Below are 19,541 nucleotides of genomic sequence, written 5' to 3' on the forward strand. Positions count from 1 at the left end.
TGGATGGAAAGACATGCAGTTCTGGGGATCAAACCACTGTCCCACAGTGTAAAGCAAGTGTCCTGATTCCCCCCACCCCAGTATTTGGGGTGTTGATTTTTATATTTTACTATAACACCATGATTTAACAAGTTGTTTATGATAACAAGTTATTTATAATACACTTGTTTCAGGCATTAAATTGTCAAACACCAGTTCCACTACCAGTGGAACCTTCCCTTCACTAATATCCATAATTCCCCACCCTCCACCCAAGCCTGCCCCCTTGTGGGAATAAATTTACTTCATATTGTTATTTTCAACACAAAGGTAAATGGAATTATCAAAACTTAGATCAACACAAGTCAACTTGAAATAATAGTTATATTTCTCGATCGTGTTACTAAAGTCTGTATCTAAGGATTTACTGAGTGTGGTTTGGCTTGTTGAACCTTTTGTGTTACTGTGTAGGCTCACTGAGCTTGGTAGATTTCTATATCACTTTCCTATCAGATTTCCTATAATACCACTGCAGCCCCAATTTTTTTTTTTTTTTTTTTTTTTGGTTTTTGGGCCACACCGGCAGTGCTCAGGGGTTACTCCTGGCTGTCTGCTCAGAAATAGCTCCTAGCAGGCACGGAGGACCGTATGGGACACCGGGATTCGAACCAGCCACCTTTGGTCCTGGATTGGCTGCTTGCAAGGCAAATGCTGGTGTGCTATCTCTCCGGGCCCCCCAATATTTTATATACTCTTTTATTTTTCTTGTTGTTTTTGGGCCACACCCAGCAATGCTCAGGGAGTTACTCCTAACCCTGCCACTTAGAGATCACTCCTGGCAGTGTTCAGGGGACCATATGGGATGCCAGGTATCAAACCCAGGTTGGCCATGTGAAAGGCAAGTGCTTTATCCACTCTGCTATATATTGCAGCCCAACTTACGAATATTCTTAACCTGAAAAATGATTTCTTTTTTTTTTTGGGGGGGGGGTCACACCCGGCAGCGCTCAGGGGTTACTTCTGACTCTATGCTCAGAAATCGCCCCTGGCAGGCACGGGGGACCATATGGGATGCCGGGATTTGAACCACCGTCCTTCAAAATGAAAGGCAAATGGTTTACCTCCATGCTCTCCAGCCCAAGAAAAATGACTTCTTGATATCTTAAAGCTCACCATGATTGGATGCTCTGCTGACTTGCCAGATTTAGCCATCTTTGGGGACTCTTGTTAGACAGTCACCCAGATCCATTAGATGGCATGTGTACAGTGAAAACTGATGACTTTGGGGTACAGCCACCCTAATTTCTCACAGGAACAATCGAGGAAATTTTCTGTCTGTCTAAGCCTTTTGCAAATCTCATTTGACTCTCAGCCCTCTGGTAAATTATTCTACCAGCCATGGTCTAGAACTCTTGACACAAATCACCAACCAAAATTTCTGAAATGTGTTGCTTTTCCTGGGAGCAGGTGTCAATGTGGCCTGCTGTGGTTTTCTTTTTGATTCAATCCCTAACCCCTCTCATCATAGCTGGTCCTGGGATAAGAACTGACAGAGCTTCTATCTTCCTTCCTCTTGATTCTAAGTGCCAAGGTTGGGCTTAAGTGGTTGAGTCCTGGTGTACTACTCCTGGCATCCCCAGGGCTATGGAAGGGGGCTGGGCTGGGGCTCAGGTTCTGACTTGGCAGGAACCTTTGTCTTCCAGCTGGACAAAGACTTAGAAGAGGTCACTATGCAGCTGCAGGACACGCCAGAGAAGACCACCTACATCAAACAGAACCACTACCAAGAGCTCAACGACATCCTCAGCTTGGGCAACTTCACTGAGGGCACAGGTAAGAGGCAGGGACCCGGAGTGTGAGAACCCTGTCTCATCTGCCGGCTCCCCTCACAGACCACTTAGCAAATCTACCGTCTTCCAGGAAGAGAAGCAGGGAGTAAGGAAGCAGGCCTGGTCTGAGGGCAAGCAGGGATGGCAGGGGCTTCTGTAACTCACCTTAAGAACAACCATAGAGGGCCCAGAGAGATAGCACAGCGGTGTTTGCCTTGCAAGCAGCCGATCCAGGACCTAAGGTGGTTGGTTCAAATCCCGGTGTCCCATATGGTCCCCCGTGCCTGCCAGGAGCTATTTCTGAGCAGACAGCCAGGAGTAACCCCTGAGCACCGCTCAACCATAGAAGCCAACCTGGCGCTTCTACTTCACCTGATATGGTAGTTCCCATGGCACAAGTGCAGGGCATGGCCAATTCCCAGGGAGCTGTGGTCCTTAGCAAGTAGGTGGCCTGCACCCCTCTCAACAGTACCTCATAATTTCCAATGCGCCCCAGCAATAGACAGCCAAGGAGTTGTCCTCAAGTTACAGCCTGACACCCATCTCATCAACCACTTGAGAAATGCCAGCATTTCTGGGAAGTGACTCAAGCCATATATTTTGCCAATGTTATGACAAAATTGCAGATCACCAGGGTTGCTACGAGCAGGTAGGAGTGGACTCATGCCTATGATATTTTAGACAGAAATCCAGAGCCCAGTGTTAATCCCCTGACCTTGTTATCCTGCACCTGCCTGCTCCCTGGAAAGGCTCCCTAGTGGGCAAAATCAGAGATACCCAGATACTCATCACAGTATTTACAGGCAGGAAAGGAAAGGCTGGGGCTACTTTCCATGTTTATTATTTTGGGTGGTTTTATTCATCCAATTTGACCATACTAGCACATTCTACAGGTTCCTAAAAGTGAGAAAAGTCTATCTGTACAAATACATAAGAAATTCCACATTAAAAAAGACAAGAGAAAGGCCAGAATTATTACACACATATATATGCTCATGTGCATTTGTTTAATATTTGGAAAAATAAATATTATCTTATGCTTATTATTCACCTATGTGAGAGATAGTCAGGTGTATAGAGGACAGGAGAAGAAGATGGTATTTAGATCCCATTTGGAGAGGAGCACACCCAGCAGTGCTCAGAACTTACTCCTGGCTCTGTGCTCAGGAGGACCATATAGAACTCCTGGGATCAAACCACTGTCCAGGGTAAGGAAATGCCCTACCACTATATTGTCACTCTGGTTCCTCATGTTGCATTTTAAAGATTTCCTATGTTAATCTTCCTCATTAGCAGCTATTTATTAATGAACTTTTGTGATTTTGAGGGGGATGTTCAAAGGTTTACTTCAAGATGAGAGCCCAGGGTCATTCTCGGGCATGTTCAGGAAACCGTGTCTTGCCAATGATCAAACTTGGGCCCTCTACATGTATAGCATGCATGCTACCCATTGAGCTATCTCTCTGACCCTGTGAAATCAAGTCAATAGAAAAATCTTGTTCATTTATTTGTATCATATAATAATTCATATCATAGGGGCCGGAGAGATAGCATGGAAGTAAGGCATTTGCCTCACATGCAGAAGGACAGTGGTCGAATCCCGGCATCCCATATGGTCCCCCGAGCCTCCCAGGAGCAATTTCTGAGCATAGAGCTGGGAGTAACCCCTGAGTGCTGCCGAGTGTGATCCAAAAACAAAACAAAAAAATTTATATCATATAATTTTACCATAAAATCAATAGTGTGAAACTCTTGTATGCATAGAAAATCTTTAGATTGAGTTAAGTAACAAGGACATCAGAGGAATAAAAAGTATTTCTAGTAATTTTAGTATCTAGTGGGCATTTTATTTAGTGGGGGGAATAAGAATTATTCAATAATTTTCTTTGGAATAAATGGGTATCAGTCTGGAAAAAGAAGTGGATTTTTGAACTCTTCATACCTTTCACAAGAGCTGATTTCAGGTAGATGAAGATTAGAATATGGGAGCAGAAATGTGGCTGGACTTAGGTATAGATTTGATCTGAGGCAACACCAACACTGCAAGGTATGATCCCTGAGTGAGGGGTTCTTGGGGATAATCCAAGCACTTCCCATTGCTGGACCTTGGCATTATATTCAAAAAGAAAATACTTGAAGGACCAGAGGGATAGTACAGCTATTAGGGCATTTGCCTTGCATGAGGCAGACCCAGAAATCCTCAGCATCCCATATAGTCTCTGAACATCGCCAGGAGTAACTCCTGAGTGTATAGCATGGAGTAACCCCTGAGTATTGCCAGTTGTGGCAAAAGAGATGACTTTTTTGTTTGTTTTTGGTCCATACTTGGTGGTGGTCAGGGGTTACTCCTGGCTCTGCGCTCAGAAATCACTTCTGGCAGGCTCAGGGGACCATAGGGGATGCTGGGGATCAAACCCGGGTCTGTCGTGGGTCAGCCACATGCAAGGCAAATGCATTATTACTATGCTATTACTCCAGCCCCAATAAATGATATTTTTAAAGAAAAATGGTACTTGAATATAAAAGGTTAAACTATTCAAGCTCTTGGTACCTGAAATATAGTGCGGGAATTAAGACACTTGCTTTGCACATATCCAGCCCAGGTTTAGTCCCCAAGACCATATAGGATTCCACCCCCAAGCCATCCAGGCAGGACTGAATCCCTGAGCACAGAGCAAGACATAAGCCCAGAGCACACCCAGATATGACCTAGCTTCTTCCCTCCCAATAAAAATAATATTCACTCTCCAAAAATTGTAACTAGTAAAGTTCTACTAAATAGGAAAATTTCTTTTAAAGTTTTAGAGAAGAGAAAACTCTCTCAGGTTGATGTACAGCACAGAAATCACATGTGTGTGTATGTGTTGGGGGCCGGAGAAATAGCATGGAGGTAGGGTATTTGCCTTGCATGGAGAAGGACAGTGGTTTGAATCCCGAAATTTCATATAGTCCCCCGAATCTGCCAGAGGCGATTTCTGAGCATAGAGCCAGGAGTGACTCCTGAGTGCTGCTGGATGTGACCAAAACAAAACAAAAGAAATCACATGTGTGTGTGAAGCCCAGGCCCAATCTCCCTTGCAGTGCAAGAGAAAATAAAAGGTGGATACATTGAACTACTCAAGAACTTTTTTTTGGGGGGTCACACCTGGCAGTGATCAGGGATTACTCCTGACTCTATGTTCAGAAATCACTCCTGGCAGGCTCGAGGGACCATATGGGATGCCGGGATTCGAACCACCATTCTTCTGCATGCAAAGCAGAAAAAAGCCTTACCTCCATGCTATCTCTCCGGCCCCTCAAGAACATTTTTTAACAATGTAAAACTTAAAAACAAAAAAATCAAAGCAAGGCCCAAAATATAACTCAGTTACTCTGCTAATTGGCATACTTATAAACAAGAAGAAACCTTATTATATGCAAAGTAGCTATGATTTTACACAAATTAATTATGGAAAAACAAAAGCCACCCAAAAGAAAAATGGCCCACAGGTGTCCTGTCATTCCAAGGAAGATTTATTAGCCTGTTTAAGAGAAAAATTCTCGGGCCGGAGAGATAGCATGGAGGTAAGGCGTTTGCCTTTCAAGCAGAATGTCATCGGTTTGAATCCCGGCGTCCCATATGGTCCCCCGTGCCTGCCAGGAGCAATTTCTGAGCATGGAGCCAGGAGTAACCCCTGAGCACTGCCAGGTGTGACCCAAAAATCACAAAAAAAAAAAAAAAGAGAGAGAAAAATTCTCATTGACTCCAGAGTGAAATACCCTAACATTTTATTGAGAATCTAAACCTTTTTAATTCAAGTTCATTGGATGATCATTTTAAACCCATAATTAAAATGTAACTGCTTTACACAAATATATAAGGTGCCTTTCTTTCATATGGATTTAGTTATTTATGAATTAACTGACTTCACAGTTGGCTCAAGTGTGGAAAGTCTTTTGAATGACAACTTGGTAGGTTTTTTCCTTGAGATGACAGAAATATTTAGTTCTAAGGCAAGAACTTTGGTGGGAAGGGCAGTTGGAAGGGTGGGCCAAGGTTTTTGGGTGCTTTTTGATGACATGAATATTTTGGAAAGTAGGTACCTTGGCATACACAGGAAAGGTTATATGCAACTGAACTAAACCAGGGAGACCTCTGAAGCCCTGTAACAAGACAGAGAATAAGTTTTTTATTTGAAAAGCAGCAGAAAGTACTTATACAAAATTCAGAGATGGGAAGCCTTCAGGCTGAAGACAGCCCTGTGTCATGAAGCCATGGGATTATGGGTTTTTGTAACTTTGTTTTCTTGCCAGCAACCCTTTCTGATGACTTCCCTATCTTGTTTCACTCATTCTTATTTAAAAAAAGAACTCTTTTTTTGGGGGGGGAGGTCACACCCGGCAGCGCTCAGGAGTTACTCCTGACTCTATATTCAGAAATCATTCCTGGCAAGCTCAGAGGACCATATGGGATGCCGGGATTCAAACCACCATCCTTCTGCATGCAAGGCAAACGCCTTATCTCCATGCTATCTCTCCAGCCCCAAGAGAGAACTCTTAAGAAATGTTTGTAGGGCCCGGAGAAATAGCACAGCGGTGTTTGCCATGCAAGCAGCCAATCCAGGACCAAAGGTGATTGGTTCGAATCCTGGTGTCCCATATGATCCCCTCCCCACCCACCCACCCACCCCCGCCCCCCCCCCCCCCCCCCCCCCCCCCCCCCCCCCCCGTGCCTGCCAGGAGCTATTTCTGAGCAGGCAGCCAGAAGTAACCCCTAAGCATCGCCGGGTGTGGCCCAAAAACCAAAAAAAAAAAAAAAAAAAAAAAAGAAATGTTTGGAAACCCAGGAAAATCTTTAGTCTTTTACCTCAACCACCTTTTCATGTTAACTTGTGAACTTTTTCCAGTTATCGTCAAGCCTAACTGGAAGAAACTGTCTTTTCTGATATGGATCTATTGTTCTCAGAACAGTCTTTTAATTTGGTTTGGGGGGCCACACCTAGTGATTAGTGGTTAATCCTAGCTCTCAGAGATTACTCCTGGCAGGTTCAGGGGACCATGTGGATGCTAAGGATCAAAACAGATTGACTGCATCCAAGGCAAGTGCTGTACTCAGTGTACTATTGCTCTAACCCCTCTGAGAGTAGTTTTTCCCTGTGATGCCTCTTTGAGAATGCCAAGTAGAAGCACATATGGGCTGCAGGTAAGGAAAGAAAAGCAGCAAAAGAGGCTTATGGAACTAGCAAGATTGTTCTTCAGAAGTCAGGAAAATTGCCTGTTGATAAGGAGACATCCAAAAACAGTTTTGATGTTGCCTTCCTAAATGATTTAGATAACACACTGCAAAGGGTTTTCTTTTTTCTCAGCACTATCTTTGACTCTTCCTACAGTGTTAAAGCATTGCCAGATAAAGTCCTTAACTGAAATAGTCTGGGAATTTGGGGAGCTATTTTAAACTAAATCAACATGAAAATTAAGATCTGTTGTCAAGTGGGTGGTCGTGACAAAGCCTCTTTGAGATCAGGCTTACATTCCCTTACATGACCACTGAGTGTTCCTAAGGAGACATCTCTCTAGTGGAGGCCCCACTGGCAAGACAACTGCTTTTGTACCTTTGTCTATCTGATTAGTTTGCAAGGATTTTTTTTTTCACTTTGTTTTGAATATGTATTTTTTATGTATCAGTAAATTAGTTGAAGTTATACTTCCACTTGGGGCATCTTTTAACAACTTTATGAAGTACTGTCTTCTAAATCTGACTCAGGATTTTAAGTAAAAATTATGAAGTAATTTGTTGAGACCAGAGTATTTGCCTTGCACCTAGCTAACCCGAGTCCAATATCTAGCATACTATATGGTCCCCTGAGTCCTGCCATGAGTGATATCTGACCAAAAAGCCAGGGGTAAGCCTGAACACAGCTAGGTATGGCTCAAACCCCCCACCCAAAAAAAAGAAATTATGAAGTTATTTGCAATGAGCTTAAAGCAGGTTACACAGCTGTCCTGGGATAGGGTTTGTGCATGGATTAAAATGTCCAAAAGGTTAACAATATATTTTCTTTTTTTAATTGTATTTATTTATTTATTTTATTTCTTATTTGAAAAATATTTTCTTTATTTTTTTGCCAAATAAAACGTCTAGTCTTTGTGTGTGTGTGTGTGTGTGTGTGTGTGTGTGTGTGTGTGTGTGTGTGTGTGTGTGTGTGTGTGTGTGTGGTTTTTGGGTCACACCCAGCAGCGCTCAGAGGTTACTCCTGGCTCTAAGCTCAGAAATTGCTCCTGGCAGGCTCGGGGGATCATATGGGATGCCAGGATTTGAACCACCGTCCTCCTGCATGCAAGGCAAATGCCTTAACTCCATGCGATCTCTCTTGCCCCAAAATGTCTAGTCTTAGTCCTAAAAATTCTCAATGTATTCTATGCCAGATTGTAAAATACTTTTAAAGTTGAACTGATTCGGGCCCGGAGAGATAGCACAGCGGTGTTTGCCTTGCAAGCAGCCGATCCAGGACTAAAGGTGGTTGGTTCAAATCCCGGTGTCCCATATGGTCCCCCGTGCCTGCCAGGAGCCATTTCTGAGCAGACAGCCAGGAGTAACCCCTGAGCACTGCCGGGTGTGGCCCAAAAACCAAAAAAAAAAAAAAAGTTGAACTGATTCATTAACTTTCTTATCAACCATTGTATCTTGCTATCTAAATTGAAGCTTTTTTTAGTTTTTTTTTAGTTTAATTTTATTGAAACCATTATGATTTACAAAAGTCCTTTACAGTTGGGTTCAGACATACAATGAATCAGGGCCAATAATACCACCAGTGTTGGCCTTTCTCCACTATGTTCCCAGAAAGCATCCTATACCACCACTCTTTGCCCCCTGGCCCACCAGTATAATATGCCCATATAAAGCTTAGATTGTTAGAGTTTGGGTCTCTTGGTTCCATTGTTGTTGACTTTGGCTTGGATATTTATTCTATTCTTTTTTTTTTTCTCTGCCCATGCACCTAAGACCACTTGGCCCCTAGCCCCCATCCTTTCATATTTGTGTTTCTCTTCTTCCATTTAATTTCTTTCCTTATTGCTATACTCTGGGACACTCCCATTTAGACCATTGCATTTCTTCATGCAGTTATTCTAAATACCACATATAAGTGATATCATTCTGTATTTATCCTTCTTCTTCTGGCTTATTTCATTTAACATAACATATATACAATAGAATACTATGTAAGGAATGGTGCAATCATGTAATTTGCAGCAACATGGATGGAACTGGAGGAACTAAATTGAAGCTTTTTACTTGAAAACAACATGGAGAGTCTCCAGATAACATTAAAAAATGCATTTAGCTTATGGGTACTATTTTCACACAAATAAGTAGAGGTGGGTTTTATATTGTCTTTTATATTGTTTGACCCTATTTGAATAGACCCTATTTGAATGCTCTTTGTATGGCAGTGTGTGTATAGTGAGTTAACTTCTTCAAAACTCCCCTTTAGGGGCTGGCGAGGTGGCGCTAGAGGTAAGGTGTCTGCCTTGCAAGCGCTAGCCAAGGAAGGACCACGGTGGTGTCCCACATGGTCCCCCCAAGCCAGGGGCAATTTCTGAGTGCTTAGCCAGGAGTAACCCCTGAGCATCAAATGGGTGTGGCCCAAAAACAAACAAACAAACAAAACTCCCCTTTAAAAACTTTGGAGTTAATACTTTTTGTTCATCTGCATTTTTGTTTGGTTGGTTTTGGGGGTTCTTTTGGAGAGGGTTGTGTCAGGCCACACCCAGCAGTGCTCAGGGCTTATTCCTGACTGGATCACTCCTGGTGGCAAGATGGAGCAGTGGAGAGGGAAGGGGAATGAGGGTTAAGGAGGAAGGGACTAGGGATCAAATCTAGATCAGACATGAGCAAGGCAAGCACCTTATCAGCTGTACTATCTCTCCAGCCCTGCACTATTACATTTTGAAAACTGAGTTAACAAGATGAGTGTGACATTGTTGTTTTGCCTTCAGATGGTGGAAAGTCCATTTTAAAAAATCACCTCGATCAAAATCCCCAGCTACAGTGGAACACAACAGAGCCCACCCGAACTTGCAAAGATCCGATAGAAGACATCAATTCCCCGGAACAGTAAGTACTTCTGCATAAGAATTGCTGCCCAGGTTTATATGGCTCCGTCCTGAGAGTCCACCCCAGGGCCTCTTTTGCTGGGCTTGGGCACCAGAGCAGTCTGATATGCAGAGGAAATACCAGGCCTGTGTCATGTAGGAGAGCACAAGACCCAGGCCCAGAGTAACAATACAGTGGGTAAGGCATTTACTTTGCACGCTGCTGACTCGGGTTCAATCCCCAACATCCCACATGGTTCCATGTGCCCATTAGGAGTGATCACTGAGAGCAGAATCTGGAGTAAGCCCTGAGCACCACCAGCTGTGGCAAATATACAAACAAACAAACAAACAAACAAACTCTGCCCATTGCTATGTGCTGGAACTCCTCACTGTTCTACCTTCCTTGGGGACAGAAAAAAAAAATTTAGACCTTGCCAGATGCATTTATCAAACAGTTCAGTGAGACAGACAGTATCATAGGCCTACATCTGGTGAAAAAAAAAAACAGATCCAGATCCTCCCTTTGACTTTTTGGGTTTTTTGTTTGTTTGTTTGTTTTGGTTTTGGTTTGTTGGTTTTATTTTATTTTTGGTTTTTGGGTCACACCCAACAATGCTCAGGGGTTACTCCTGGCTCTAAACTCACACCTGGCATGCTCAAGGGTTACCCCTGGCTCTAAGCTCAGAAATAGCTCTTGGCAGGCTCAGGGGACCATATGGGATGCCAGGATTCAAACCACTGTCCTTCTGCATGCAAGGCAAATGCCTTACCTCCATGCTATCTTTCCAGCCCCAGTTGGTTTTAGTTGGTTTTGGTTTTCAGTTTTGTTTTTGTGTGTGTGGTTTTGGGGCCACACCGGTCGTGCTCAGGGTGACTCCTGACTATTCAGGAATCACTCCCTGGTGGTGCTCAGGATGCTGGAGATCAAAAGCAGGTTCGCCTCATGCAAAGCAAGCACCAGACCTGCTATACCAGTGGTCGGCAACCTTTTTTTTCAATGGAGCCAAATCTCGCCAAAACCACGATTGAAATTTATTTTGAGAGCCACACAGGGCAGGCACTGACAGAGGCTAGGAGCAGAGTCCTGACTCCTGGAGCGGCCGCCCGGCACACAGAAGAGCCAAATTAAAAGTGTAACGAGCCAAATGTGGCTCGAGAGCCGCAGGTTATACTATCCCTGACCTCAGCAGATCCCTCCCTTTGTGACACTAACATTCCACATGGGAAGATGCCATCTTAAGTTTTTTTTTTTTTTTTTTTTTTTTTTTTTGGTTTTTGGGTCACACCCGGCAGTGCTCAGGGGTTATTCCTGGCTCCAGGCTCAGAAATTGCTCCTGGCAGGCACGGGGGACCATATGGGGTGCCGGGATTTGAACCGATGACCTCCTGCATGAAAGGCAAACACCTTACCTCCATGCTATCTCTCCGGCCCCTCCATCTTAAGTTTTAATAGAAGCTTTGGGGGAAATGCAAGGAAGAAAATCATCAAGGAGTGGCCTTTTAAGTAGGGTGCTAAGGGGCCGGAGAGATAGCATGGAGGTAAGGCATTTGCCTTTCATCCAGGAGGTCATCGGTTTGAATCCTGGCGTCCCATATGGTCCCCCGTGCCTGCCAGGAGCAATTTCTGAGCCTGGAGCCAGGAATAACCCCTGAGCACTGCTGGGTGTGACCCAAAAGCCACACAAAAAAAAAAAAAAAAAAAAAGTAGGGTGCTAAGAGAAGGGTCAATGAGAAGGTGATATAGAAACTGAGCCCTGGAGTTCTTTCCAGTTTGAAGCATATGGGAAGCAGAGACTAGAAAGGTGCACCCCGAAAAGCAACAAGAAGAGATGAGAAATGGGCAAACAGAGTTGAAGTTGCCATTTACTGAGTTATCTGTTGTTCAAACCAATAACACCAACACCAATAACCAAAAACCAATACTAGCTGGTGTTCAAACCAATAACCATCACCCAGGTTAGCTGCCAGGAAAGGTAGGAACAAGGGGCCCAGGGCGACACAGTGAGTGATATGATTTGTATTTCCTTTTAAATTTTTTAAATAATCTTTGTCTTTACTTATTTTTTGTTTATTTTGTTTTTAATTTTGACCCACACCCAGTGGTGCTCCAACCTTACTCCTGGTTCTGTGCTCAGAGAACCATAGGTAAGACTAGGATGAAACCTAGGTCAGCCATATATAAGACAAGTGCCCTACCACTATACTATCTCTCTGACCCTTACAGTTAATTTTATTTTTATTTAGGGACCATGATTTACAAAGTTATTCATAGTTGAGTTTCAGGCACCAATTTTATCACCAGTGTCAAATTCATGCCACCATTGTCCCCACTTCCCTTCTCACCTATCTAACTGTCTCCTTGACAGGCATGATTTTATAAAAAAAATTTTTTTTACTAAAGCACCATGACTTACGAAGTTATTCATAGCTGAGTTTTAGTTATATAGTGTTCTAGCACCTATCCCACCAACAGTGTCAACCACCCTTCGCCGATGTTCCCAATTTTCTTTCCATATCTCCCCCTCCCTGCGTGTCATCTTGACAGATGCCTTTTAAAGTTTGGTTGTTAAAGTCTGGGTCTCATGATTTTAGGATTTCAATGTTGTTGACTCTGTAGTTTAGATATTTAGCTCTGTCCTTCCTTAACATCACCAATGTACCTGAATTCCCTTGACCCTACCCTGCATTATTTCTTACCTTAGACAAGGACATTTTTTTTTTTTTTGGTTTGGGTTTTTTGTGTGACGGTGGGGTTTTTTGTTTTTGTTTGTTTGTTTTTTGGGGTCACGTTCAGTGGCACTCGGGGTTACTCCTGGCTCTGCGCTCAGAAATTGTACCTGGCTAGCTCCGGGTGATCATATGGGATGCCGGGATTCAAACCACCATCTGTCCTAGGTCAGCTCCGTGTAAGGCAGCTGTGCCTTACCACTGTGCTATTTCTTTGGCCCTAGACAGGAACATGTTTAATTTTTTTATTGCCATTTGACTACCATGCTTTCAGTGTTGTTGGTTCTATGGTTCAGCTATATAGTTAACTAAAAAATATTGTTCCCCTGGCCCTGGCTTTGGCCCTACCTTCAGTTTTTTTTCTGTCTGTGGGTCTGGAATTCATCCAGGGGTCTGGGGTCTGAGAGAAGGAAGGGCCTTACCCAGGGAGGGAGGAACCACTCCCAGATCTTGGACCAGAAATACAAAATGACAGCCTCCTCCTTGCTGTCTCCTTGGTTATTCCTGGTGGGAGCTGGTGTACGTTGGGCTGCATGTATGCTGAACATTAAGATGTCCGAAGGCCCAAGCACTCTGAGACAGCTATGCTCCTGCCATGTACTTCTTAGCCAACACAAGCACCAGGAACATGTATGGGAGCCAGCGAGCAACAACTCCCCCTAACATGTGCCCCTCTTTCTTCTCTTCCCACCACAGCATCCAGCGCCGGCTGTCCCTGCAGCTCCCCATCCTCCACCACGCCTACCTCCCATCCATTGGCGGCGTGGATGCCAGCTGTGTCAGCCCCTGTGTCAGCCCCACCGCCAGCCCCCGCCACAGACATGTGCCACCCTCTTTCCGGGTCATGGTCTCAGGCCTGTGAGGGCTGGGGGGCACCCAGGGCCAGGGCCTCCCCATGGCATGCACTGCGGGAACACTGCGGGCTCTGGCTGCGGAGAAGCTGGTGCCAGGCCAGCCTGGCCGGACTGCTCAGTGGGCACTCAGGTGGACAGTAGGGTGGGGGTGGGGGGCACTTGGCACTTGACCTTGAGCCTTATTTGTGAAGTTTTTATTCTTTCCCCAAGAAGAGGAATGGAGATGACTTCATCCTTGATGTCGGCAAAGCAGGACCTGAGCTGGGCTATTTGAAAACTTTGCAAAAAAAAATAAAAGAAGAAGAAAGGAAGGAAGACACACACAAAATCTAGGCAAGGAGAGAGTGGCTGGAAGTCCAGTCGAAGTCTTGGAGGGGCCCGACCAACTTGGGCAGAGGCGAGGGGCTTCTAGAGAAATGGTCTCGGCCCCTGCATACACACATCCCTGGCTATAGCCGCTCCTCTCCCCAACCAGGCCAGTCCCTGTCCCCTCCGGGGAAGGAGGCAGGCAGGACCACATGGCCTCCAGCGGCCTGTGCAGCCCACCCCGCTTTCTGCAGTCAGGAGGATGTGGAGGGGGCTGTCCAGGGTTGGGGTCTGCGCCCCTAACCCTCTGAGCAATGCCACACACGAACACAATAATACCCGTTCTGGGACTGTGGGGATTTAGGGCGCGTTGCTGCAGATACGCTCTGCAGCATCCACTCCCGTCGGGCACGTCCTTGTGTTTGCTTCAGGGGTTCCCGGTAATAAGGGGGCCTGCCTGAGCTCCTCACGGAATGTCTATTCCTACCACACCCCCGACAGGTAGACTGTGCACTTTAACCTCTCTCGCAAAGGCCCGAGGGCTGGCTGGCGGGTAGTGGGGATTTTATTTCCCGATGACTTTGTTTCTGACCAAAGTGAATTGGGGAGGGCATGATGCTTAGAAGACACCCCAGGGCCACAGGGAGAGAGCTGGCCAAGGGCTCCTCTGGGCTCCCAAGAGGCACCTTCCTTCCCTTCCTTCTGGAGATCGGTGGTGAGCTCCCTCCGAGGCCAGGATGATTGGGGTGATGGGGAGACACAAAGGCTCTTCCCTGTCCACAAAACCCCAATGAGTCAGATAGACTCAAGTCCCTTCTACCAAATTTCTTCCCACCCCCTACCATGGTGACCTTGGGCAAGTCACTTATGTTTCTCTGAGCCTCAGTTTCCCCTCTCTCACAAATTGGGGTTGAAATAATACCCGTCCTGCCTACCTCACAGGGTCACTCTGAGGGTCATAACTCAGTCTCGTCCGGGAAAGCTTCTTACCAAACCATGAAGCGACCCTGACCCGTGAGGTATCACTGTCACCACGACCGACCGACAAACCGATCGATGTCCTTGATCTGTTGGGCTGTAGCCCAGAGGAGGTCCCAGCAAAGCCAGCCTGTCTGGGGAGAGGCGCCCGAGGATTTCTGTGACATTCCTAGACAGGTTCATTCTTGCAAAAAAATAAAATAATAAAATAAAAGCCTGAATGGCAAGGTCCGGGACGTACGCAGCACAACTCAACGGTCTTGCTCACTCCCTAGTACGCCCTAAGGGCAGCTTCCTCTGGCAGGCAATAATCTCCCAGCCCCACCCCGGGCAGGGCCAGGATGCTCTCACCACCAGGCTTCCACGAAAGGGCCCGGGAACCTCACCCTCGCCAACATTTCACAACATCCCATGTTCACATAGCACAGCTTCCCCTACCCCCAAGAGAGGTTATGGAGGTTCTATAGCTTTTAGGGACACACACACACACACAACAAAAAATGTTAACACTTCACAGGTCAAGTTGAAGTCATTCTCTGTTTAAGCACTAAAACTGGGTGTCATCACTCACTGTGTATTACCAGTATTTACCTGCTCTCTTGAGTTCACCCAGACCAGATTTAAAAGAACACATTTTTTTTCCAAAGGGAAAGAGACAATTCATTGTACATAATGTATACGCACACAAATACACACACACACACACACACACACACACACACACACACAAAATACCTGTAGAACTATTCTTCCAGCACTGCAGAAACAAAAAAACAAACAAACAAAAATAGAAGCAAACGTACTGGGCAGTTGGAAGTGATTGTGTGTGTGTCCGTAACCCCTTGTGATTTCTGAACATGCAGTCTTCTAGGTTAACACACACACACACACTCACACACACACAAATACATCCTCTGTCTTGATGATACTGTAGGTTCACCCATTTTTTTAAATTTCCCCCACAAATAACAAGACCCACAGACAGAAGTGACTAGCGTTTAACGGCTCTGTTCTTTTATATGCAGCAAACACACCGTACATTTCCGAAGAGGCTTTAGCCAGAAGGTGTTTTTCCAATGATGTTAGCACACAAACGCTTTAAATTAGACTGGAACTGCCAGACTCAGATGTAAATGAGGAATTTCTCAGACCCCTATTGCATGGTATCAATTTTTAATAAATTGTTGCAGATTTGTTTTTATGAATAAAAGGTTAAAAATGGTTTATCTTTCATTCTTACTCTTCCCAAAAAATGCAAGTCAGATCAGAAAAGATGCCTTATAAACTCACTTGAGTGAAAGTACTGGTGTTTCCTGCTCCATGGGGCACCCCACTTCTGGCCCAGGATCATGGATCCAGAGGTGACCACTGAACTGACTAGAAGTTCCTTCTCCAGCCACACCTTAGAAAATGTCACCAACGGGGCTGAAGAGATAGCATGGAGGTAAGGCAAAGTTTGCCTTTCATGCAGAAGGACGGTGGTTCAAATCCTGTCATCCCAAATCCCTGTGCCTGCCAAGGGTGATTTCTGAGCATAGAGCCAGGAGTAACCCCAGAGCACTGCCGGGTATGACCCCCCCCCAAAAAAATAAACCAAAACCAAAACAAACAAAAAGAAAATGGGGGTCGGGCAGTGGTGCTAGAGGTAAGGTGCCTGCCTTGCCTGTGCTAGCCTTGGACGGACCGCGGTTCGATCCCCCGGCGTCCCATATGGTCCCCCAAGCCAGGAGCAACTTTTGAGCGCATAGCCAGGAGTAACCCCTGAGCATCACCGGGTGTGGCCCAAAAAAACAAAAAAAAAAGAAAATGTCACCAACATAAAAAGGAACAGAATCTTGAAATTGGTGGTTGGAAAGTATGTGCCCAGTGGGCATTCTGTGAATTTTCAACTGACCAAAAAAGTGGTCAGTTTTGCCTCAGTTCCTTCCTGGTTCCTGACAGATCTAGATATCTCAACCACCCACTGTGGCCTGGTGATGTTGCACTTCCCACCTGTGCCTGTCACTCCACCTCCAGCCACTACTCCTTGGGATCCCACACACAACTTGCTCCTAGACCCCATGACTGTATGCCCCCCTCCTATGTTCTGTGCAGGATACATTGTCCATGCCATCCATGTGTCCCTGCCCCTGGATATGTGCTCACCCTGGCCCCTCTGGCCCCCAAACCCATGCACATGACAGTCATAGCTTCTCCCTTGGACCCCCGCCCAGCAGCAGGGGGCTTCACCAGGTCTTTGAAGATCAGAATATTTCTGCTGAGACATGTCCATGTTGGTTGCTGGGTCTAGAAAATAGACAAAGACTTTTGTTGGGAGAATCTGAGAGCATGAGACTAGGAATATAACCCCTGAAATGGGGGAAGACTAGCTCCCCATACCCAGGTTTCTCTGGAAGACTAGTCTCAAACTTGAGTTCTCAAGCAATCCTCAGCTCATGGTGGCCTTGCCAAGAGTTCCAAAACCTAGCATAGACCAAGGGAGGAGTATGGATAGACCTAGGACTTTCAAAAGGCCAGAAAGACAGAGAGAGGGTCAGAATTCTTTTGTTTTGTTTTGTTTTTGTTTGGTTGGTTTTTGGTTTTTGGGTCACATCCGGCAGTGCTCAGGGGTTACTCCTGGCTCCAGGCTCAGAAATCGCTCCTGACATGCTCAGGGGACCATATGGGACGCTGGGATTCGAACCAATGACCCGCATGAAAGACAAACGACTTACCTCCATGCTATCTCTCCGGCCCCTGAAAGGGTCAGAATTCTGATGGACCCATCCTCTCCTGATCTAGACTCAGAAACAAATGAAGAATGAAGAAGCACTCTAGAAGCCTTCTTGTCCAAAACCATTCACTTTCATTGGCACATGACAGACAGCTGGTGTGGGGTCCAAGCATCCTGACTCTGAGCCCTGCTATCCTTGCACATGGTCAACCTGAAGCCCCACGAAGAATATCCCTGGGTACAGAACCACCTACGAAAGCTACCTAAGATGTTCAAACTAGAGCTAAACACATTTTTCTATCCTTTATATAATAGTTAAACACATTTACAAGTTAAATAAAACCAAGTGAGAAAACGTGTAAAGACCTGATTCTCCACCTGGTTTGCATGGGACAGATGAGGTTTTACTGGAAACTCAGTGACAGCTCATGACACAAGCTGCAAAAATTGACTCCTGGATATGCCTTGGAATTTGGCTGCCAGGCATGGTGACTCAATGATCACGCTGCCTTTCTTTATTTAAACATCTATGAAAAGTTCATGGATTCAGCATGCCACACCATCCTCTGGCTTAGTCAGCTCAAACCCATCACTTCCTCATAAAAATCCACATTGGCTCTGTTCTCTCCTTTTTCTGTAGAGCCATTGAAATCGTAGCTCCCTTCTCTCCAACCCTTCACATCCTGAACAGTGCTGGAGTACTAATACTTGTTTAAGTAATAAGCCAAGTGCCTGGCCGGTATAATTGCATTTCGATCTTGGGAGCTGTGCATAGGCAGGTAGAACAGCAGCAATCACTACCAACTTTCTGCAGCTAAAATCAATCAGATCTGGTGAGCTTTACAGAGCCACAATGCTGGTGAGTGGAGTGGGAGACTGAACATTGATCCCTAGAATTCATGCTAATTTGAATATTTAACATTTAGTAAATGCAGGACCGGAGAGATGGCATGGAGGTAAGGGCATTTGTCTTGCATGCAGAAGGACGGTGGTTCGAATCCCGGCATCCCATTTGGTCCCCCGAGCCTGCCAGGAGCTATTTCTGAGCATAGAGCCAGGAGTAATCCCTGAGTGCTGCCGGGTGTGACAAACATTTAGTAAATGCTTTTTATGGACTTTCTATGTGACTACTATACATACACAGCCCTTACATGCTTTATCTCCCATAAATTATGCAACAACACTACAGAATAACTAGTATAATTAGTCTCATTTCTACAGCTGGCAAAACACAGGCTCCTAGAGGTTAATGGATGTGTGTAAGGTCATACAGTGAGTGATAGTGGCACAAGAATTAAATCCTAGACCATCTAACTCCCAAGACAATGGAAAAAAAGTAATAAGGGACCATCAAGAATTAACAGTTAATTTCCCAGGAGTTTCCTCCTGGGTGGTGACCCAATAAAATGGTGTTGCTAAATTTCTTGCCAAGCAAAACAAAACACAAAACACATTTCTCTGGTTCATAAATTTGTGACCTTACGCTAAAAATATTTTACAAGGCTATTTGATTCTTCAAAATATAAATAATTCAACAAGCACTTTTGGGGACTGAGGGGTGGTAGAGTACAAGCCTCAACTGTGTGAGACCCTGGGTTAGATCTTTGATGCTACAAGAAAAAAAAAAAGGAAATTTTTCCTGGAATAAAAGTGACATTTGCAGAACCTGGCTCACATTCAGAAATGCAAATGGAATGTTAGATAGAACAGTGTTCAGTGTCTGCAGTGTCAAGTCATTTCTTTCAAGAATTTATCACTAAATCCTGGGAAATATGTTCTAGAATGGTGGAACTGAATTTTCATTATGTTTAGTCATGCAAAATATGCCTGATGGAGGGGATACTTATTACAGTGATCCTGCCAAGCAGAAGGGACACCTGTAAGATTATATTCTGAGATACACATATAAAACCACATATTGTTTATCTCTCCTCCAGTTTCCAATAAACACTTTTTGCCCAGAGTAATATTTTATAGGAAAATTTTCAGTGTGAATTCTATTCACAATGACTTGTGGGTTTAAATTAACCTAATTTCCATTTCTAACGAGGCCACTGAAAATCATAGGTCTCAAGTGCA

At 44.9% G+C, this 19,541-nt stretch overlaps 1 protein-coding gene across 1 annotated transcript in view; it reads left to right on the plus strand.

Annotated features, from left to right (window-relative positions):
- GABBR2 (gamma-aminobutyric acid type B receptor subunit 2) overlaps window positions 1-15,969 on the plus strand; it is a 371,159-nt gene extending 355,190 nt beyond the window's left edge. Inside the window, exons 17-19 of the mRNA XM_049784138.1 lie at window positions 1,683-1,812; window positions 9,786-9,903; window positions 13,308-15,969. Of these exons, the coding sequence (XP_049640095.1) occupies window positions 1,683-1,812; window positions 9,786-9,903; window positions 13,308-13,473 (414 nt within the window). The 3' untranslated portion in view covers window positions 13,474-15,969. The remainder of the gene's footprint in view (window positions 1-1,682; window positions 1,813-9,785; window positions 9,904-13,307) is intronic.
- The last annotated feature ends 3,572 nt before the right edge of the window (window positions 15,970-19,541 follow it).

This window comes from Suncus etruscus, chromosome 1 (genome assembly GCF_024139225.1).
Source record: "Suncus etruscus isolate mSunEtr1 chromosome 1, mSunEtr1.pri.cur, whole genome shotgun sequence".
In the NCBI taxonomy this organism is placed as follows: Eukaryota; Metazoa; Chordata; class Mammalia; order Eulipotyphla; family Soricidae; genus Suncus; species Suncus etruscus.